The sequence below is a fragment of the Typopeltis vanoorti genome, chromosome 13 (genome assembly GCF_054136105.1).
Source record: "Typopeltis vanoorti isolate ZY-2024b chromosome 13, IOZ_Tvanoo_1.0, whole genome shotgun sequence".
Lineage (NCBI taxonomy): Eukaryota > Metazoa > Arthropoda > Arachnida > Uropygi > Thelyphonidae > Typopeltis > Typopeltis vanoorti.
This window is the reverse complement of record NC_143561.1, coordinates 22,504,621-22,526,483: the sequence shown is the minus strand read 5'-3', so window position 1 is coordinate 22,526,483 and position 21,863 is coordinate 22,504,621. Positions and strand designations below refer to the sequence as shown.

The 21,863-nt window shown below is 36.3% G+C and overlaps 1 protein-coding gene across 2 annotated transcripts in view; it reads right to left on the bottom strand.

Annotated features, from left to right (window-relative positions):
• LOC150099985 (uncharacterized) overlaps window positions 1-21,863 on the bottom strand; it is a 308,484-nt gene that overhangs the window by 30,767 nt on the left and 255,854 nt on the right. For both annotated transcript variants that reach the window (XM_090402298.1, XM_090402299.1), the window contains one exon: window positions 9,628-9,831. In XM_090402298.1, the coding sequence (XP_090258424.1) occupies window positions 9,628-9,831 (204 nt within the window). The remainder of the gene's footprint in view (window positions 1-9,627; window positions 9,832-21,863) is intronic.

Below are 21,863 nucleotides of genomic sequence, written 5' to 3'. Positions count from 1 at the left end.
TGCAGGACACCAGAGTGTACAGAGGATTTGAAATTGGAAGTGATCACTATTTAGTCTTGAGTAGGATAAAATTGAATTTTATATTGAAAAGAATGACACGTAAGAAAGTTTTAAAGCAAATAAAAGTTGAGCAGCTCTCAGATGTGAACTGTAGATTAAAATACACAAAGATTATTGAAGACAAAATGAAAGAGTATGAGAACAGGAATCAAACCTTGGAGATTCAGTGGCAAACTCTGAAGAAAACATTGATTGATTCAGCCAGAGAGGCACGTGGTGAGGTTGTGTGCAAGGATAAAAAAATCAGAACTCCCTGGTGGACACAGGAAGTTAAAGCGGCAGTGAAGGAAAAGAAGAAAGCATATCAAAAGTTCCTGTCAAATAAGTCAGCTTGTGCTCTTAGAGAATATAGAGACAAATGCAAGAATGCAAAACACTGTAAAACTGCTAAACAAAAGTCATGGGAGGACTTTGGCAAGAATATAGAAAATAAATATCAAGAAGGTGGCAAAATATTCTGGAGGTTGTTGAAGAAGCTTAGGAATGGAGGAAAGAGTGCTGTAAAAGGAGTTAGAGATGATAAAGGTGACATGAAAACAGGAGAAAAAGATATCCTTGAAGTATGGAGTAATTACTTTGAAAAACTGCTAAATGAAACAAGCAGTGATGATAGCACAGTGGTAAAAAAAACTGACCAGGCATGCAGTCAGGAATACATATCCATACTTGAAGTAGAAAAAGCCATCAAAGGCTTGAAATGTGGAAAGGCAGCAGGGGTAGATGATATTCGAACAGAAATGCTGAAGTATGGTGGTATAAGAGTCTTACAGTGGCTGCACTGCATAGTTCAGAAAGCTTGGACAGAGGGACAAATCCCCGATGATTGGAGTAGAGCTCTCAGTACCAATATATAAAAAGGGAAATAAAAACTGAATATGAGAATTACAGGAGGTATTTCCCTACTGAGTGTTCCTGGTAAGATCTATGCAAGTATACTTGAGAAACAGTTGAGAAGAATTGTGGAAGAAAAGCTTGGTGAAGAACAAGCTGGATTCAGGCCAAATAGAGGCTGTCAGGATCAGATCTTCACTTTACGACAAATAGTCGAGAAAGCATGGGAATATAACAAAGATCTGTATTTAAGTTTTGTCGATTTGGAAAAGGCATATGACAAGGTGCCAAGAGAGAAGCTATTCAATACGCTGCAGTTATATGGTGTCAATGGGGCATTATATCAAGCAATACTTAGTCTTTATTTGAGTTGTAAGTCAGCAGTTAGAATTGAAGGAAATACAGGAAGATGGTTTAATGTTAAATCTGGTGTGAGACAAGGATGTACATTATGAAGGAAAGTGGTATTAAACCTGATATCAAAATTGGAGATGTTAATGTCAGCTCTTTGCTTTATGCGGATGATGTTATACTTCTAAATAAATCCGCTACAAGTCTGCAAGATTCTCTGACTAATAAATTGAATAGCTGTTGTAATAGATATGGTATGAAGGTCAGCAATAAAAAGACAAAGACAATGAAAATAGGCAGAATCATTGAAAATGTCAACTGTGTTGTGAATGGAGAACTTGTGGAACAAGTGAAACATTTCAGCTACTTAGGCATGATTTTTACTGAAGATGGTAAATTAAATATAGAAATAGACAACAGAATCAGCAAAGCTGGTATGGTGGGAAGTCAATTGAATAAATTCATATGGAATAAGAGAGAAATTAGTCGGAACACTAAATTAGCTGTATACAAGACAGTGTTCAAACCAGTTTTAACTTATGGATCTGAGAGCTGGGTCAGAAGTAAAACACTTGACCAAAGACTAGAGACCGCAGATATGAGAGTCCTGAGAAAGATTATAGGCGTGAACAGATGGCATCAATGGCAATATCATATTAAAAATGAGGATATTAGGAAAGAACTTGACATTGTCAGCATCCAGGAATGCGCTAGCAGAGCTAATCTCAGGTGGTATGGTCACTTAAATAGAATGGGAGAGAAAAGATTAGCAAAACAAGTGTTCTCTGCCAGGTTGGCAGGAAAACGTCCCAGAGGAAGACCAAGATATAGGTGGATTGATGCGGTACAAAGGGCCTTAGACAATAGAAATATAAGATCTGATAATGTTGGAGTCTTGACAAGTAACAGACTGATTTGGAGGAAAATTGTAGATAGGACGTTAGTAATGATGTAATTTTTGTCATGTAGTACTATCATATTATAACTGATAACTAATATTTAAGGAATTGACAGCGTATACTAGAAATATAAATTAAATAAACTTTAATATATACTTTCCGATATTTCGGCAAACGTCACGTTGCCATCTTCTTGAGAACTTAATACAAAGACACGTGCACACAAGTTCTACATAACAGCAAATGAGAACAGAAGCTAGGAAGCTACCGTTTTCCTAAAGTCCTGGCGGTGCCCCCTGGTGTGCTATATTGGTGGTTCTTGGCCTTTGGGCTGAAGTTCTTCTGATAATTGTTTCCCAAATTTGGGGTAGTCTCATGCATCCAAATTTGTTGAGGTTTGGCATGTTCCTAAGGGCTAAGGCTGATTCCATGAATAGTCTTTCATACTTGAACTTGCTGCGGTGTATGACTGTGGCTTTCTTCCATCTTATTCTGTGGCGAGTATCCAGAGCTTGGTCTGCAAGCCCAGAGTGGCTGTACTGGTGAAATCGGATGTAATCCTTGTGTTCTGAGATTCTGATATTTGCTGTCCTGCCTGTTTGGCCAAAATAAGACAATTTACAGCTGCAAGGGACCTGGTACACACCACGTAGGTCTAGGGGAAGTGGTTGGTCTTTAGTGGAGCGGATAAGGGATGCCAATTTTCTATGTGGTCTATAACAAGTGGTTAAGTCGTGTTTTCTTAAGATTTTGTTGATTTTTTCCGAGATGCCTCGGATGTAGGGAATGGTGATGGATTTAGAGTAATCTTTTTTGTGAAGGGGAGGGGATGGTGGGTTGTGGATAACTGGGTTAAGTATTCTCTGGATTTTTTTTTTTGGGGGCGGGGGGGTATACATTGGCTGAGAAAGTGTCATGGATGTGATTTAGTTCAGTGGTTAGGGCTTGATCATTTGAACAGATTATTTTTGCCCTGTTGACTAGTGTCTTAATAACTCCATATTGTTGTGAGGGGGGGTGATGGGATTGTTGGTGAATGTATCTGCCTGTATGGGTGGGTTTACTATAAACTGAGAAAACCAAGGTTCCATCAGGTTGGCGGGTGACTAGTGTGTCTAGGAAGGGGAGGTTATTGTTTTCCTCTTTTTCCAGGGTGAACTTGATTCTAGGGTGTTGGTTGTTTAAGTGTGTTAGGAAGGAGAGGAGTGAATCCGGGCCATGTGGCCAAATAGCAAACACATCATCAACGTAGCGAAGCCATATGGTAGGTTTTTGTGGGGCTGAGTTTAAGGCTTTCTCTTCAAAAGTCTCCATAAAGAAGTTGGCCAAGGGTGGGGGAAAGTGGTGAACCCATGGCTGTCCCCTCTATCTGTTTGTAGAATTTTTCCTGCCAAACGAAATAGCCCGAGTTTATTGTAAACTGAAATAGGGCTGAGATATCGGGAGGAAATTTAGCTTGGATTAGCTCTAGGGTTTCTTTGAGGGGTAAGCTACACAGGTAAGCTCAAGGCTTTGCTAATAGATCGATCCACTTACCTCCCCATTAATTACAATCCCACCAACTCACAAATTAGAAAACTCCATAGGCTCCTTAAGAAGGTTACTTCTTGGCCTGTGGAGGTTACCAACAGACTAAAACCCTATAAAACCCCTCCCCTTCACAAAAAAGATTACTCTAAATCCATCACCATTCACTACATCCGAGGCACCTCGGAAAAAATCAACAAAATCTTAAGAAAACACGACTTAACCACTTGTTATAGACCACATAGAAAATTGGCATCCCTTATCCACTCCACTAAAGACCAACCACTTCCCCTAGACCTACCTGGTGTGTAGCAGGTCCCTTGCAGCTGTAAATTGTCTTACTTTGGCCAAACAGGCAGGACAGCAAATATCAGAATCTCAGAACACAAGGATTACATCCGATTTCACCAGTACAGCCACTCTGGGCTTGCAGACCACGCTCTGGATACTCGCCACAGAATAAGATGGAAGAAAGCCACAGTCATACACTGCAGCAAGTTCAAGTATGAAAGACTATTCATGGAATCAGCCTCAGCCCTTAGGAACATGCCAAACCCCAACAAATTTGGATGCATGAGACTGCCCCAAATTTGGGAAACAATTATCAGAAGAACTTCAGCCCAAAGGCCAAGAACCACCAATATAGCCCGCCAGGGGGGCACCACCAGGACTTTAGGAAAACAGTAGCTTCCTAGCTTCAGTTCTCATTTGCTGTTATGTAGTACTTGTCTGCACGTGTCTTTGTATTAAGTTCCCAAGAAGATGGCAACATGACGTTTGCCGAAATATCGGAAAGTATATATTAAAGTTTATTTAATTTATATTTCTAGTATACGCTGTCAATTCCTTGAGTACTATCATATCCTGTACACCCCTTGAGGGTACAGCAGGAATTTGATGATGATGATGAGTTACACATTGGTTACCATAAATTAAGGAACTAAGAGAAAAATCATGATAACTCAAAAACTGTATGATAATTTTTTATGCAATTTGGTGAGAAGAAGTATGATATGAGATGCAAAAGAAATACCCACAAAAACTGTAAATAAATAATTGAATTCAGTAACAAATGGGTACATGAAGACAAGAGGTAAAAATGATATTGTCAATGTGCTTCAATAAGTCACCCCTCACAGCAATCGAGTACTCACAATGTTGTTGCATAATATTTATAATTATGTCCAGAAGCCCAGTTAGTAATAGCAAGCATTGCTCCTGCAAAGCCTTCCTAAGTCCCTCAAGGTTTTTGGGGAGGGTATAGAGAGCAGTAACATGTCTACCTAGAGCATCCCAGATATGCTCAACAGGATTAAGGTCAGGAGACCTGGCTGGCTAGTCTATACATATGATAATCTCTCCTTGAAGATATTGTTCCATGAGGACAAGAATTACTGTCTTGTAGGATAAACATCTCTCACCTATTCTATCTACATACGGATGAATAGAGATCCAGGACCTCATCTCTATAAGTTGCAGCATGGAAGCACATATAGGGTGGTGCATCCATCCAAAAAGATGCCTCCCTAAAACATCCCACCACCTCCACCATGTGTTCCCTTTAATGGATATTAGAGAGATGATAATGTGTCCCTGGTTCTCTCCACATTAAAGCATGCCTGGTATAGCTTTGTAGATTGCTTTGAACATCTAAATAAACCAATGAAAATGATCATTTAACTACAAAAAACCATATTTATATAAGGTGATGCAGTTTCTATGAACATGAGCATATATGTTGTATGTTATTTATTTATTATTTTTTTTTCAGTCACAATCTGTTGTGAAATCCCTAGTGATATCTCACAAAATGAGAGTTGAGAAACCCTAGTCTAAATTAATCCATATCCACTGTGGAATTTAAACACATGGCTGTCGTGTTTTAATCCCATTGTGGATATGTTGGATAGCCAAGTAGATAAATCAATTTCTTCTTCTTTTTTTTTTTTTTTGCTTAGTCACAATGTTAACTTTTGTTGTTGTTATGTGCCATCCAACAGTTTATGACTCTTGGTGAACAAATGCTCTCTACATCTCATTCAGCACACAAGTATATAGTTCCAAATAGTGCTATGGCTGGAATGTTCGACTAAGGTCTCATAATAAACAATATCGCAGTTCTTTGATACTTGAGGAAGTAGTATTTGTAAGCTGGAAGAATGTTTTATGGCCAATTCCAAGAACAGTGTCTCCTGGATTTAAACCTACATCTATATATTAAAGGATGTTTATCCTCACTGGAGATCACAATTGAAGACAGTGAGAGGGTCTGATCCATAAGCAAAGAATTACCAATGAAAGTAAAAAATTACTTTCAGTATATTTTGGCTAAGAGTAGATAAACCAGACACCTGCCCTAAAGACCAAATTTAGAATTTTTGAAGCAATTTCAGGACTCCAATAAGCAGGACAGTAGACTCACCAGGTGATGAAATTCATCTTCCACTTTCATAAACATCCATATCCACAATGGGATTGAAATACATGACAGCCATGTGTTTAAATCCTACAATGGATATGGATTAGTTTAGACCAAGATTTCTCAACTCTAGTTTTGCAAGATATTGCTAGGGATTCTACACACTGCGACTGGAAAAAAAAACAAAATAAAAATAAATAAAAAAACACTGTATAATAACATACAATGTATACACTCATGTTCATATAAACTAATTACATAAATATAGTTTTCAGCAGTTCAATGGTCATTTTTATTGGTTTATCATTAGATATTTCGTTGTATTGCATTCTCTATAATTCCCACGGGTTTCTGTATAATGTAATAGTTGTTGCTCTTGTGTCAGAATTTTTAATGCTATAAACAGACAGCAAGTACTAGTTTTTTAATTTTGTGCTAAGATCGCTGACTAGTTACATGCAGTTAACACCTTGCAGAAAAAGTGTCATTGAAGTTTTGAATAGAAAAGGCTATTCTTCTTGTGAAATAGCTAAACGGGGTGTCCTGTAGTCAATCTAATGTGGTACAGCTGCTGCCAAAAGTGAAGGAAACCAGATTTGCTGAAAGGAAAAAAGCCACTGTCTACACCATGCTGACAAGATCATGTTCTAAAGATGCTCGGTCTTAAAAATTAGCATGTGTTATCAGATTTTCACTTTACGACAAATAGTTGAGAAATCATGGGAATATAACAAAGATCTGTATTTAAGTTTTGTAGATCTGGAAAAGGCATATGTTAAATTGAGAAGAGAGAAGCTATTCAAAATGCTACACAGTCATATGATGTCGAATGGGCATTATATCAAGCAATACTTAGTCTTTATTATTATTATTACATATCACCTTGAGGGAGTCTAAAGACTCATTAAGGGAGGCACCTACTCCACAACTTTCCATCTCCACCAACTGCAACTATCTTCATCTACAAGAATGGCATCAACCGCCAACCACCACCACTATTATTTTCATAGACAATCAAAAACATCCATGCCCACAGTGGGATTCGAACCCACAGCCCTTTGGCTGGAGAGCGGATATGCTAACCACTCGGCCAACCAGGCCAGTTTATCTGAGTTGTATGTCAGCAGTTAGAATTGAAGTACAGGAAGGTGGTTTAATGTTAAATCTGGTGTCAGACAAGGATGTACATTATCCCCCTCTGTTATTCATTATCTACATGGATCACATTATGAAGGAAAGTGGTATTAAACCTTATATCAAAATTGGAGATGTTAATCTCAGCTCTTTGCTTTATGCAGATGATGTTATACATTGAAATCAATCTGCAAGATTCCCTGACTAAATTAAATAACTTTGTAATAGATATGGTATGAAGGTCAGCAATAACAAAACAAAGACAATGCAAACAGGCAGAAGCATTTAAAATATCAACTGCACTGTGAATGTGAACCTATAAAACAAGTAAAACATTTCAGCTACTTAGATTATAAGCAGGATTTTCAGTGAAAATAGTAAATTAAATATGGAAATAGACAATAGAATCAACAAAGTTGGTATGGTAGGAAGTCAACTGAATAAATTTATATGGAATAAGAGAGAAATTAGTCAAAACACTAAATTAGCTGTATACAAGACAGTGTTCAAACCACTTTTAACTTATGGATCTGATCAGGGCAACATAAGATGTTGCCCTGATCAAATTCTGCATTCTATTCTTTGTATTTACGTTTGCTAATTTCATCTCTTTAGATATCCTCACCAATGCTGCAGTATTCAGGGTTCTTACTTTCAACCATGCATATCCTCCTGAAGATGACCTCATAACTAACCTCATAACTTATAGTTTTGTTGCTAACAGCATACTCCATTCCTTTTCTTCATTTGATAAATCTCATGAACTTCAATGCTACTGCACTGAATACTAATTTCTCTCTTATTCCATATGAATCTGTTAGCGTATCCGCTCTCTATTCCATATGGTTTTTGATACACCATGCAGATTTCTCTCCTCATGATAATTACTTTTAACAATATTTCCTTCTCAATTTTGTCTAAGATTAGATGTTTTCAAATTCAGCATGGTGTATCAAAAACCATATGGAATAGAGAGCGGATACGCTAACAGATTCATATGGAATAAGAGAGAAATTAGTCAGAACTAGCTTAGCTGTATACAAGACAGTGTTCAAACCAGTTTTAATTTATGGATCTGAGAGCTGGGTCAGAAGTAAAACACTTGACCAAAGACTAGAGACCGCAGATATGAGAATCCTGAGAAAGATTAGAGGCGTGAATGGCAATATCATATTAAAAATAAGAATATTAGGAAAGAACTTGACATTGTCAGCATCCAGGAATGCGTTAGCAGAGCTAATCTCAGGTGGTATGGTCATTTAAACAGAATGGGCGAGGAATGATCGGCAAAGCAATTGTTCTCTGCTAGGTTGGCAGGAAAACGACCCAGAGGAAGACCAAGATATAGGTGGATTGATATAGTACGCAGTGCCTTAGATGACAGAAATATAAGATCTGGTAATATTGGAGTCTTGACATGTAACAGACAGATCTGGAGGAAAATTGTAGATAGGAAGTTAGTAATGATGTAAATTTTTCAGTGGTACTATCATATCATCATCAAATTCCTACATGGCAGGAATTTGATGATGTATCAAAAACCTCCCTAAAAATGATGATATATGTAAGTGGGCAAATCCAGTTTTTACAGGTATTTTCATTGGAACCATCCCACTGAATTGTATACCATTCTTCTACTTTCCTCCAAGTATGTTTAAAAAAAAAAAAAAATGCAGTTGCTAGTCAACAACTACAGTCAATTCATCTTCTAAATTATTAAACTCTAACTTTGCTTCTATCATTTCAGCCACTTTGTTCTTTGGACTAACTTTCTCCATACTGTTTTCCCAAGGAATAGTCCTCCAATAATCTTCAGCAATTGAAAATACACATTGGCATGTTTCTTCTTTCTCCTTAAAATGTGCCTACATATGACTTTTGTGTTATAAATTTTGTAAACTCTCATATGTGAGATTGATATAAAAAAAAGAAAATAAATAAGCATTTTTTTTTTTTTTTCATTTCTAATGCTTTTTCTCCCCTTTTCTTTCTCATTTTGCTTGAAAGACCAACTGGATTCTCCATTTTTGTTCCTATGGAAATTTTTCCATTTGAATTACATATACTTTTCCATTTCATTCAAGATAAATCCAGTGTTCCTTAAACTGTGATCTCAAGAACCCTGGGAATGCATTATCTATATAGGAGAATTCAGAATTTATTATTATTATTATTTTTTTAATTTTAATATTTTAACTTTCTTTTATTACTGTACTTTAACAATTGCAGAACTGTAGAAAATATGTGAGCAGTGTATTGTGTATGACAACGACCACTAATGTATGGAGAATAGGCAAGCCGAAGGATTAAAAACAGAGCAAATCCATCAGGCAAAAAAAAAAGTGATTCCAAAGGAGTTTGTGATATGGAAAATTTTGGAATCACTGATTTAGTATAAATTCTTACCTCACACATATTAGCAACTTCAGGATGAACACCCTGAATATGATTTCGCCGAGCACCAGGCTGAACAAAGAGCAATCCACAATGCTGGCATGAATATTGGTGAGTATCTGTTTCCATGTGTTCAACAAATGTGGTAAAGAGACCAAACCAACTGTGGCAAACCTTACACTTATGATTTCGGGGTTCTGCTTGATTATACTTCTCCTAATATATATAAAAAAGATAACTGTTGTTAATTCACTTTACAAAAACAAACATTTAATTCTAAACATAACCATGCAACCACATATCATTAGATTTTGAAATATCATTAAAATAATGAAAGATTAAAGTTTTAATCAAATTATTGTCCACATAACTTTAATATCAATATTTAAAACAAGAAGTTACTTTTTCATTAAAATATCAAAAATGTTTTCAATATTGTGCAGATACAAAGCAGTAATTCCTCTGTATCGAGCCTTGATAAGACCCCATCTCGACTACTGTGCCCAGATTTGGTCACCTAGGTTTCTTCTTGATGGAGAGGTGGTGGAGAGGATCCAGAGGCAAGTGACCAAGATGATAGCAGGTCTGTGGAATGAACCTTATGAGAACAGGTTGAGGATTTGTGGGTTGCAAAAATTGGTTGATAGGCGGAGGAGGGGAGATATGATTGAGACATTCAAATTACTGAAGGGGTTTCTATAAAATTAATTCAGAAGATATTTTTGAGAACAGGTCTGGTTGTGGGAGGACTAGGGGACATCCATGGAAACTGGGCAAAAGTGTGGTTAGTAAAGGTGTGTTAGAGCTGGGTTCTTTACTTTTAGAGTGGTAAATGAGTGGAATGCGCTCCCAGAGTCTGTGGTGGATGCTGTGACAGTGAATGAGTTTAAGGGAAGGTATGTTAGATACTGTATGAATGTCGAATAGTTGTGATGAATATGATCCAATATTATTATTACGGGCAACTCCAGGAGTCTAATGACTCCCTGGAGTTGCCCGTAATAATAATAATAAATTTTGTGTGTGTGTGTGTGTGTGTTTATGTAAATATAATAAAAGTTAATAAGTACAGTGGCAGAACTATATTGGGGTAATCTGTCAAATTTAGAATAATCTAAATGAAAGGTTAATGACCTGTGATTTCTATTGATGCAGAAGGAAATCTGTTAGCAGTCATTTTAGGTTGACTATTTGTGGTAAGGGATGGAAAGCATAGAGGCAAAAGGAAAAGAGGATGTAAACAGAAAAGGAGATGTGGGGAAAAGAGGGAAGAAAGTTCTCAATGATGGGAGCAATTGAGTAAATGTGAATTATGCTTTGTTTCTGTAAATGATAACTTTGGAGGGATTATGGGAAGTTATGTTTTTGAGTGGAAGGTCTTTTCACCCTTTATTTTCTCATATTTCACAACTGGCAGGGAAGCGTGCATATACTCCCATGAAATAATAGGCAAAAAATTTAAAAGAACACACCACACCAAACCAAGGAGAAAGCATCGATACACATAACAGATCCCAAATCGCTAATTATCCACAAATATTACGTGGATATATAGAGTGCAAACTTTATGAACATAAATTAATAAAATTTACTCTTTTTGCAGTTGGTGCTGGAGAAATCTTGTTAGCAGGATCATTTAGACTGATAATTGATTACAGAAAAGGAGATGAAGGATGAAAAGGTGAAGAGAAAAAAAGAACAGATCTGATGACTTAAAATTAGTAAAGCAATGAAAAATATGGTTTTAACAAGTTTTTCCATCATCAACAAATGAATTTTGACATGGTCAAAAGTGTAGAAAACTTAACTCATTTAAAACAACAGTTATTCATTCTGGTTCTTCACCATGGACATTAGGTACACAATTTCTGCATTGCCATGCTTCTATTACCCCCCCCCCCCACACACACATCAAGACAGTATCAGAAATATAAAACCAAACACCTGGCTTCTATCCCAACTCCTGTATCAGTGATCAACAAATCACCTCATAACATGCCTCATGCTCCTGTCTTTAATTAGAAAGACAGCAAAAGAATGTGAATAACAAGGATATCAACGAGTTTTCTGACCCCCCCCCCAAAGTGTGCTGTGCTAAAGAAATAATCAACTTACAATCTATCTCACTCAACTTGACATTTAACCTCTGGCATAAAGGCAAGGAAACCAAAAAAGGAAGTTGGATGTTGGTCATCAAGAAATCAACTATCATCCCACTGCCTTCATTTCAGTTTTCTTGAAAATGATGATCAAAAGTTAATTTCAAAACCTGGATCGATGTCAACTAAACAGTGATACATAATATGAATTCCACCACTCCTAATGCTTACACCTGTCTTTCACAACATACAACATGAAAAAGTTTAGAGATGCTTATTTGGTTGCTCTTAACATTCGAGAGAAACTGATTACTTTTGGCAAGAAGTCTGCTTAATGCCGGCCTGGTCGGCCGTGTGGTTAGTGTGTCCGCTCTCCCGCCAAAAGACTGCGGGTTCGAATTCTGCCGTGGGCATGGATGTTTGTGGTTGTCTGTGGAAATACTAGTATCAGTAGTGGGTGGTAGATGACATTGGTGTAGTTGGATTGAGTGATGGAGACAGAGAGCTGTAGAGTAGGTGCCCTCCCTCGATGAGTCTTTGGACTCGCTGGAGGTGTCATGTAATAATAATAATAAATTAGTGGGTTTTCCAGTTTTCTATCTTCAGATTTCTCCACATGTATAAATTCCACAGCACCTAAAATTTATACATAAATGACTTTCTCTTTCATGATGCTTAGAGTAGGCACATCTAGGGAGAATAATTAACTATTTTGTCTTGGTCATTAAATCATTTTCATGAGCACAAAGATATAAATATTCCATGTATGTGCAAGCATACAAGCAGGAAGGCAAATAAAGAAAAAGTATAAAAGGTAGGATCCTAAAGCCCTAGTTGGTTTCCACTATAGATGTGATGATTTAATAAAATAAACCATCACTGTGCCAGAATCACCTCACAGGTGTAGAAGGGAATTAGTCTACTGCATGTGATTGAAGCAAATTGTAAGGTGCCTATTTTTTGTTATTGTGAATTTAATTTATTTAAAAATTATTCATCATACAGTGCATACTTATGGCCTCAAAATGTCCAGAAAGAGGAATTAGAATTAAGCAGAGTCACAATTAAAATTCTTAAAGAAGTGGCAAGCAATAACAGAAAAGACACATGAAGTTTTATGCCTTCAAGAATCTGGAATGAAAGCAATGGAATTTGCTTTCAGATGGACAAGGTGAAAAGTGCAGAGCCAATACCATCAACTGCTATTGTAAAAGGCTTGATTCCTGAAGTTAAAAAATTGTTAATTGTTTGGATCAGACTCAACTTGTTCATATGGCATTAAATTAAGCTAACAATTTGGTGAAGGTGTATATTTTTGATGTTGAGAAATTAGAGAGAGAGGCTTTTAGTGCAAGCAAAGGATGACTGGCATAATGTAAAAATTCAAGTTTAATTCTAACTATGTGAAAGATTCCAAAGTACTGTCTATGATTATAGAAGAGGAATGCTACTGCTCAACATATTTTAAATGTAGACAAAATAGAACTTTTCTGCAAAAGAAGAAAAATCAATGCCTGACTTCAGAACATCAAAAAATAAAATGATATTGTTGGGTGCAAATGCAGCAGGCAATTGTAAACTGACATGATTGATGATAGTATGAAAGTACTTATGAAAATAAACAAGACAACTTTACAAGTGATTTAGAAATGGAATACTTCAACTTAGATGACTGCATCGAACTCTGAAGAATGGCTTTCCTGTCAATTTGTTCCTATGATCAAAACATTGTCCTGATAATGACCTTCTTTTAAAGAAGGTCATTATCAGGTTAATGCACCAGGCTACTCTTTGATCCTCAAACATGCTCATCCTAATATAAGGATAATTTTCTTTATCCAAATACTGTCTTCAATTCTCCAACAGATATTATCTTTGCTGAATATTTGAAAAACTGACAAAAGCAGTGTCACAATGCAGAAGTCCACCGATTTAACAGTTCCTGGCAAAAATTCAGCAAAAACTAGAGATGCCTGGAATGAATTGCCAAATCCCACCTGAAAGGTGTTCGGAAGAAACTCTGCCAACAGTTAATTGAAAACTTTGAAGGCTTCCATCTACTTTGGAAAAGGTAACTGTAGTCAAAATACAAGTCTCTGAAGATGTAAATGAATTGCTGAACTCGCATGAAAAGGAGCTTACCACCGAGGAACTTAACAAAATGGCAGAGTAAGGAACCACTGAAGATGAAGAACCAATCCTACCTTTATCTTCTTGAATGGATCGCAAAGGTCTTAGCCATAGTCAGGAATTGCCTTGTCATGTTACAAGGAAATTTATCAAAGAAAAGAAAATGACTCAGTTCAGAAGAAATTACATGTAAATTTTTATTTTAAGAAGCACTAGAAAGTTAATGTATGTTTTCACTTCAACATAATTATATAAGCATGTTTCTATACCATTTCATTCTTTAAGTATCATATTTTAGTTGGTAGCCATTTTGCCATGCTATTATTTTTAAAACTATATATTCAAGAACAAAACCTCAATTCATAACACTGATCCTGTGGGAAATTAGGGTTTAATTTATGATGATTTTAGGCTACCAAGAAACCAATTCTAGGAATCATAAAAGCAAGAGATAACTGTATTTCCATATTTAATTTGCCAATTCCATTAAATCTTATAGCTCAAGTAGTTGAAATGGTTTACTTATTCTACAGGTTCTCCATTCAGGAAGCAGCTGATATTTTCAATGCTCCTGTCTATTTTCAGAGTTTGTCTTTTTTACTGCTCAGTTTCATACTTAATTTGTTACACCAGGAAAAGTTGGTCCTTGTTGGGGATCTAAATAGCAGAGTAGGAAATGATTGTGAGACATACAAAAATATTTTGGGAAAATTTGGAGAAAAGAGCAAAGCTAATAATAATGGCAAATATGTGTTGGATTTCTGCTCAGAACATGGACTGGTTATCACTAACACCATGTTCCAACATAAAAATGTGCACAAATTCACATGGAGAGAAGAGGCTAGGAATAAGAAAAGTCTCATTGACTATGTTATTGTTGATAGTGATGTTTTCTCCCTGGTGCAAGACACCAGAGGGTACAGAAGATTAGAAATTGGAAGTGATCACCATTTAGTCTTGAGCAGGATAAAATTGAATTTCATATTGAAAAGAATAACATGTAAGAAAGTTTTAAAGCGAATAAAAGTTGAGCAGCTCTCAGATGTGAACTGTAGACTAAAATATACAAAGATTATTGAAGAAAAAATGAAAGAGTTTGAGAATAGGAACTAAACCTTGGAGATTCAGTGGCAAGCTTCGAAGAAAACCCTGATTGATTCACTAGAGAGGCATGTGGTGAGGTTGTCTGCAAGGATTGAAAAATCGAAACTCCATGGTGGACACAAGAAGTTAAAGAGGCAGTGAAGGAAAACAAGAAAGCATATCAAAGTATCTTGGCAAATAAGTCAGCTTTTGCTCTTAGAGAATATAGAGACAAATGCAAGAATGCTAAACACTGTGTAAAGCTAAACAAAAGTCATGGGAGGACTTTGGCAAGAATATAGAAAATAAATATCAAGAATGTGGCAAAATATTCTGGAGGTTGTTGAAGAAGCTTAGGAATGGAGGAAAGAGTGCTGTAAAAGGAGTTAGAGATGATAAAGGTGACATGAAAACAGGAGAAAAAGATATCCTTGAAGTATGGAGTAATTCCTTTGAAAAACTGCTAAATGAAACAAGCAGTGATGACAGCGCAGTGGTAAAAAACACTGACCAGGCATGCAGTCAGGAATACATATCCATACTTGAAGTAGAAAAAGCCATCAAAGGCTTGAAATGTGGAAAGGCAGCAGGAGTAGATGATATTCGACCAGAAATGCTGAAGTATGGTGGTATAAAAGTCTTACAGTGGCTGCACTACATAGTTCAGAAAGCCTGGACAGAGGGACGCATTCCCGATGATTGGAGTAGAGCTCTTATAGTACCCATATATAAAAAGGGAAATAAAACTGAATGTGAGAATTACAGAGGTGTTTCCCTACTGTGTGTCCCTGGCAAGATCTATGCAAGTATACTTGAGAAACGGTTCAGAAGAATTGTGGAAGAAAAGCTTGGTGAAGAACAAGCTGGATTCAGGCCAAATAGAGGCTGTCAGGATCAGATCTTCACTTTACGACAAATAGTCGAGAAAGCATGGGAATATAACAAAGATCTGTATTTAAGTTTTGTCGATTTGGAAAAGGCATACGACAAGGTGCCAAAATAGAAACTATTCAATACGCTGCAGTTATATGGTGTCAATGGGGCATTATATCAAGCAATACTTAGTCTTTATTTGAGTTGTAAGTCAGCAGTTAGAATTGAAGGAAGTACAGGAAGATGGTTTAATGTTAAATCTGGTGTGAGACAAGGATGTACATTATCCCCTCTGTTATTCATTATCTATATGGATCACATTATGAAGGAAAGTGGTAATAAACATGCTATCAAAATTGGAGATGTTAATGTCAGCTCTTTGCTTTATGCGGATGATGTTATACTTCTAAATAAATCCACTACAAGTCTGCAAGATTCTCTGACTAAATTGAATAGCTGTTGTAATAGATATGGTATGAAGGTCAGCAATAAAAAGATAAAGACAATGAAAATAGGCAGAATCATTGAAAATGTGAACTGTGTTGTGAATGGAGAACCTGTGGAACAAGTAAAGCATTTCAGCTACTTAGGCACGATTTTTAGTGAGGATGGTAAATTAAATTTGGAAAAAGACAACAGAATCAGCAAAGCTGTTATGGTGGGAAGTCAATTGAATAAATTCATATGGAATAAGAGAGAAATTAGTCGGAACACTAAATTAGCTGTATACAAGACAGTGTTCAAACCAGTTTTAACTTATGGATCTGAGAGCTGGGTCAGAAGTAAAACACTTGACCAAAGACTAGAGACCGCAGATATGAGAGTCATGAGAAAGATTATAGGCGTGAACAGATCGCATCAATGGCAATATCATATTAAAAACAAGGATATTAGGAAAGAACTTGACATTGTCAGCATCCAGGAATGAGTTAGCAGAGCTATGGTCACTTAAATAGAATGGGAGAGAAAAGATTAGCAAAACAAGTGTTCTCTGCCAGGTTGGCAGGAAAACGACCCAGAGGAAGACCAAGGTATAGGTGGATTGATATGGTACAAAGTGCCTTAGACGATAGAAATATAAGATCTGATAATGTTGGAGTCTTGACAAGTAACAGACTGATTTGGAGGAAAATTGTAGATAGGACGTTAGTAATGATGTAATTTTTTCATGTAGTACTATCGTATCCTGTACATCCCTTGAGGGTACATGGCAGGAATTTGATGATGATGAGTTATTCAATTTAGTTAAGGAGTCATATAGACATGCACAATTTTGATGTTTGCCTATATCATTCTACTTGAATCGCATGTAATTCATGTTTGTCTAGTTGTTCAGTGTTGAATGCTACAGTAGTTACTCCTTCCTTTCCCTTCATTGAGGGAAGGCCGTAGATCACCTAAACCAGATGCCATACCTTCTCTTAAACTCATTCACACCACTGGAAGCACTCACTACTTCAACAGGCAGATTGCTCCACCCACCCACTGGATGAACATAATGTCTTGTAATTGTTATATAGAAAAATCTGATCTTTATTTCCCCCTCTTCATTTTGGCAATACCAATTATACTAACATAGTATTTCTTTAATTCTTCTGCCAGTTCTCCACCCCCCCCCCTTTTTTATGTTGATACTTTTTATGCTGATGGTGTCTAACTTGAATTCTGCTAATGCTGAGTTTGAGTATGGGGTATTAGTTCTGATTTATAATTTATAGGAACTGGTATAAGGGACAAGCTAACTTAGATACAGTATCTGCAGCCTTATTTCCTTTAATCCCAATTCAGCTTTCTTATGTCATGTAACTGATGTAGGATATGGGAGAAAAAGGACATATGATGCATGTGGTATACCAGATTTTTACTGCCTGCAGAGAGAGAAAGAGCATAGTGAATTAGTGTAAATGATGTACCTTTGGTAGTGTTTGTTTAATTTTATATGATTTAATGCCAGCGTTATGATATACTGCAGACCTCACTAAAAACCAATTTCAAACTACTGTGCAGAGCAACAGAAAATCAAAGTATTCTGCTTTGTATTTTATTTTTTCCCAGTATTATTTTCGACAACATCCAAATTTCCAGACAAGATGAGATGTTTCTTCTTGGAATTACCCTGACATCAAGTCTCTCCTGGCATAAACACATCACAACCATTGCATCCCCTGCTTCAAAAAAAACTAGGATTTCTCTTTTGCTCAAGATGTTACTTCACCTCTGAACAGCTGATAACATTATACAAACCACAAATCTGCCCAGATATTGAATACTGCTCTCACATATAGGATGGGGCCCCTAAAAGCTCTCTCAAAATACTTGGACTCAATATAGAGGAGAGCAATTAGACTTATTAATGACCCAACTTACTCCCCCCACTTTTGCACAGACGTTTCTGCAATATGTATATTCTACAAATACAGTAAAACCCTGTTTTTACGTTCCTGCCATTTACGTCATTTTCCGTTGGTCCCGTCTTAAGGCCTATTCTTACGATATATTTTTTTCCCGCCATTAATAACTTGATGTGGACGTTATTTCCCGTGATTTGCGGTTTTTTCTCGGTGGCAACACTGATTTTCGAATCGATTTCTGTGAAAATCTGCACATTTCTGTTCCCAGATGGCGTTGCTTTTGGCTGTAGTTTCGTTTCCGCCATCACAGTGACTTGCACACTTGCAGCAGTGATGTAGTGATGAGCGATACTGTGATTTTTCAATCACAGTATGAATTGATACCACGAAGTTTTCATATGAGTAATTTTAAACTGTCAGTAGCTCATGGCATTCGTAATGTGCTGTGATGTGATTTCAAATTCACAGTGCTGTATTGAAATCATGAACAAGGATCATACACAAATTGTGAAATCACATTCGCATTTCTACCAAGTAACAGCTGTTACTCATGAATATTAGATATCAGTGAATAAACCACAGTTCGCGATATATCACTTCACTAGCTAGCAGTGCTGGCATTCGTAGTCGCAATTCAGAAGCACGTGGTATATTGCAGAATTTCTGCTACATAATTTAGAGTGTGATAGTTGCTTTCAAGTTGTGGTGGTGGATGATCCATGTTAGTAACATGGAGAAAAAAGACAGAAAAGGTATTTTGGTAGAATAATGGCAAAAATTCTGCGATGTGTAGATTAGCATGCCGGAACACGTATGCAATTAGCAAAAGATCTTGGACTCTCTGTGTCCACTTTGAACACGATAGTAAAAAACAGGTCAAGCAATGAACTCAATACAAAGCAATCTTCCTCATTTCAAGACTATGTTGATGCTGGCATGATCACATCAATGGTACCAAGTGTAGAAGACTGTGATCAAGAACCTACCATCCCTACTAGTAAAGAAGCAATGGAAGCTATCTCTGTTTTGAAGCGGTATTTTGCAAGTGCATCAAGGAGATGACAGGGCATTTAATGCTTTATACACTATGGAGAGGCAGGTGGAACTTATGAGTGCAGAAAAATCAAAAACAATCAACAATTAAAGATTTTTTAAATAGATAAATGTAAGTAATTGTAAATTCATTTATTTTCAGTTATTAAATTTTGTAATCTAGTATGTAGTCACATACTAGCAGTAAGTCATCTTTTAGTCTTTTTTCAATGTTTTTTACATTTCCTGCTATTTACACTTTTTTACCCTGGAAAGGGTAAAAAAGGGGTTTTACTGTATTTCCATGGGAAATGTTCATCTGAAATAATATCAATAATTCCCCCACTTAGAACTAAGCTTGTTGGAACACAATATACAATCTTTCAAATCAAATGCAAACAAGTTCTTCCTTTCCCAACCCACTACCTATATACGGTACTAATGTACCATAGGTTGATCAACCAACCTCTCGTGTATGGGCTCGACATAGAAAAAAAAAAAAAAAAAAAAAAAAGCTACAAGTGGACAGGAGGTTGAATGTCGTGATATGGTGTGTGTGTGTGTGCACACAGTGTTTGCCTACTATGATGTCTATTAATATGTAGATCAAAAGGAAACATGTAGTATGATGTGCATATTAATAGATATTAATATGTTTGCTCGGCAAAAAAATTCCTTACGAGAGTATTCCATGTGAACAACACTTTACTTTTAGCTGCATATTAGAAAGATACTAATGACAAAATGAGAGAAATGGTGCCCAACCATTAAAGCATAATATTTCTCACAAAGGCTTAAAATAGAGTCATGATAAATGCTCAGTATAGATAAAGAAAGAACTTCGATCTATACACTGAAGTGCGAAAGAGAGGATTGAAGGATTTTCATTTCTTTGCAGCACTCATCTTATAGTTGGCATATGTGGGATATCAATGTTAGCTTTTCACCCAAAAACTTTGCCAGTCACAAATGAGATTGTTGTTTGTCTAGTTTTATGGTGAATTTGAACCCATTTGTAGTACAAGTCATAGAAAGACTCTAATACAAGAGTGGAAGAAGATGGCAAAGTCATCCACATAAGGATACTGCTAGGAGTAATGCTGTTCTTATCAAGTTAACTTTGCCAACAAGCAGCATGACACCTAACAGAATCTTGTGAAGTCCCTCTGTTTTAGACAAACCAGCAAGAGATCCACCCAGACTTCGAAGGGTTTGATAAAACAGAGAGATAGATTCCTTCTAAGACTAAAATTGTGTGAGTCTTTAAATATATCAAACTTTAACTTCTAAGCTGTTTCATATGCTTTTCATGTTAAAGAAAATCAATATCAGGTGTTCAATCCCAAGGAAAGCATCTCTGGTGGTTGTTTCCTAAGGATTAAAAGTAAACATTTCAAAGAGATCTGATCGTGCATGTCAATTTGTATGTCATTAAAAGTAGGAGAAGGAAATATGAATCGAGTCTTGCAAAAAGGAAGGGAGGACTGTTTTAGTAGCACTGAAGGTGACTAGGTTATTCTTATCTCTACTGAAGAATGGCATGAAGATGTGTTTAGCAGTGCTTCTAGAAGATCATGCAGCTCTGGATGTTTGTGTACTGTAGTGCCAGATGCCCATGAAAGCAAGATGAAGTCAATATTTAGAATTCAGCAACCATACTTCAGGTGCAAAAGAAAATACGAATACCTTTTCGAGGGAGATACTTTTAGTGAAAAAACATATAAGACACTTCAGTGGAACAAAGGCATCATCATTATTAGTATTTTATGATTTTTTTTTAGCTCTGTGGTATATGAGTTTAGTTTCACATCATAATATTCATCCAGCAGCATGAATGAGTAAGAAGAATTACATCTTAAAAAAAAAGTGAAACTTTTCAGAAGTGTATTTTATTGATCTGCTATTTTAACTATTGAAACAAAGATGGGAAAACTCATCAGATATATGTGGAATTTTATCTTTTAAATAAGTTTTCCTCAGTAATCATATAACTGGTTAATGCTTATTACTATTATTATTTTATTTATTTTTTTAAAGAGATCCTATTTCATACTAATATACACCAATTCTGATATCAGTAACTTTTCAATACTGGAGCATTTATTAAGTGCATCTTCAAATCCTAGTAATGCTTATGGCCTTGATACAATTACCCAGTCTGCAAATAACTGGTATCAGTGAGACACGGTTAACAGATGATGAATTTACTTGAATATAGCATGGTTATAGCATTTTTAAAAAGACAGAAAAGATAAACGAAGGTGAGGTATTACTCATCTCAGCAGATTTATGTCCTCTCCATGTGGAAGTTGAAAAAAGCAACACTGATAATGGTTTCTTTAAGGCAAATCTGAGAGTTTAAGGCAGGCATAAATATTAGATATTTAAAGTAATGCAACAGGCCAGGAAATGCAGAGGGAGATGAGACTGATGAGCTAAAAGAAGGTGATAATAATGGGCAACTTGAACTGTGGAAATACTGACTGTAAGCAGAAAATAACACGCATAATAAGGAAATTGAAGCTACTTAGGGACAACTATTTTATGCAGCATGTAGTTGAAGTGATGCACGAAGCAAGTGTTGAATATAATATCCTATGTGACGATAGAAGATATTACCATATTGTCACCAACTGGGAAGAGTGATCATGTGGGTGGAAGTGGCTAGGCAGCTACAAGC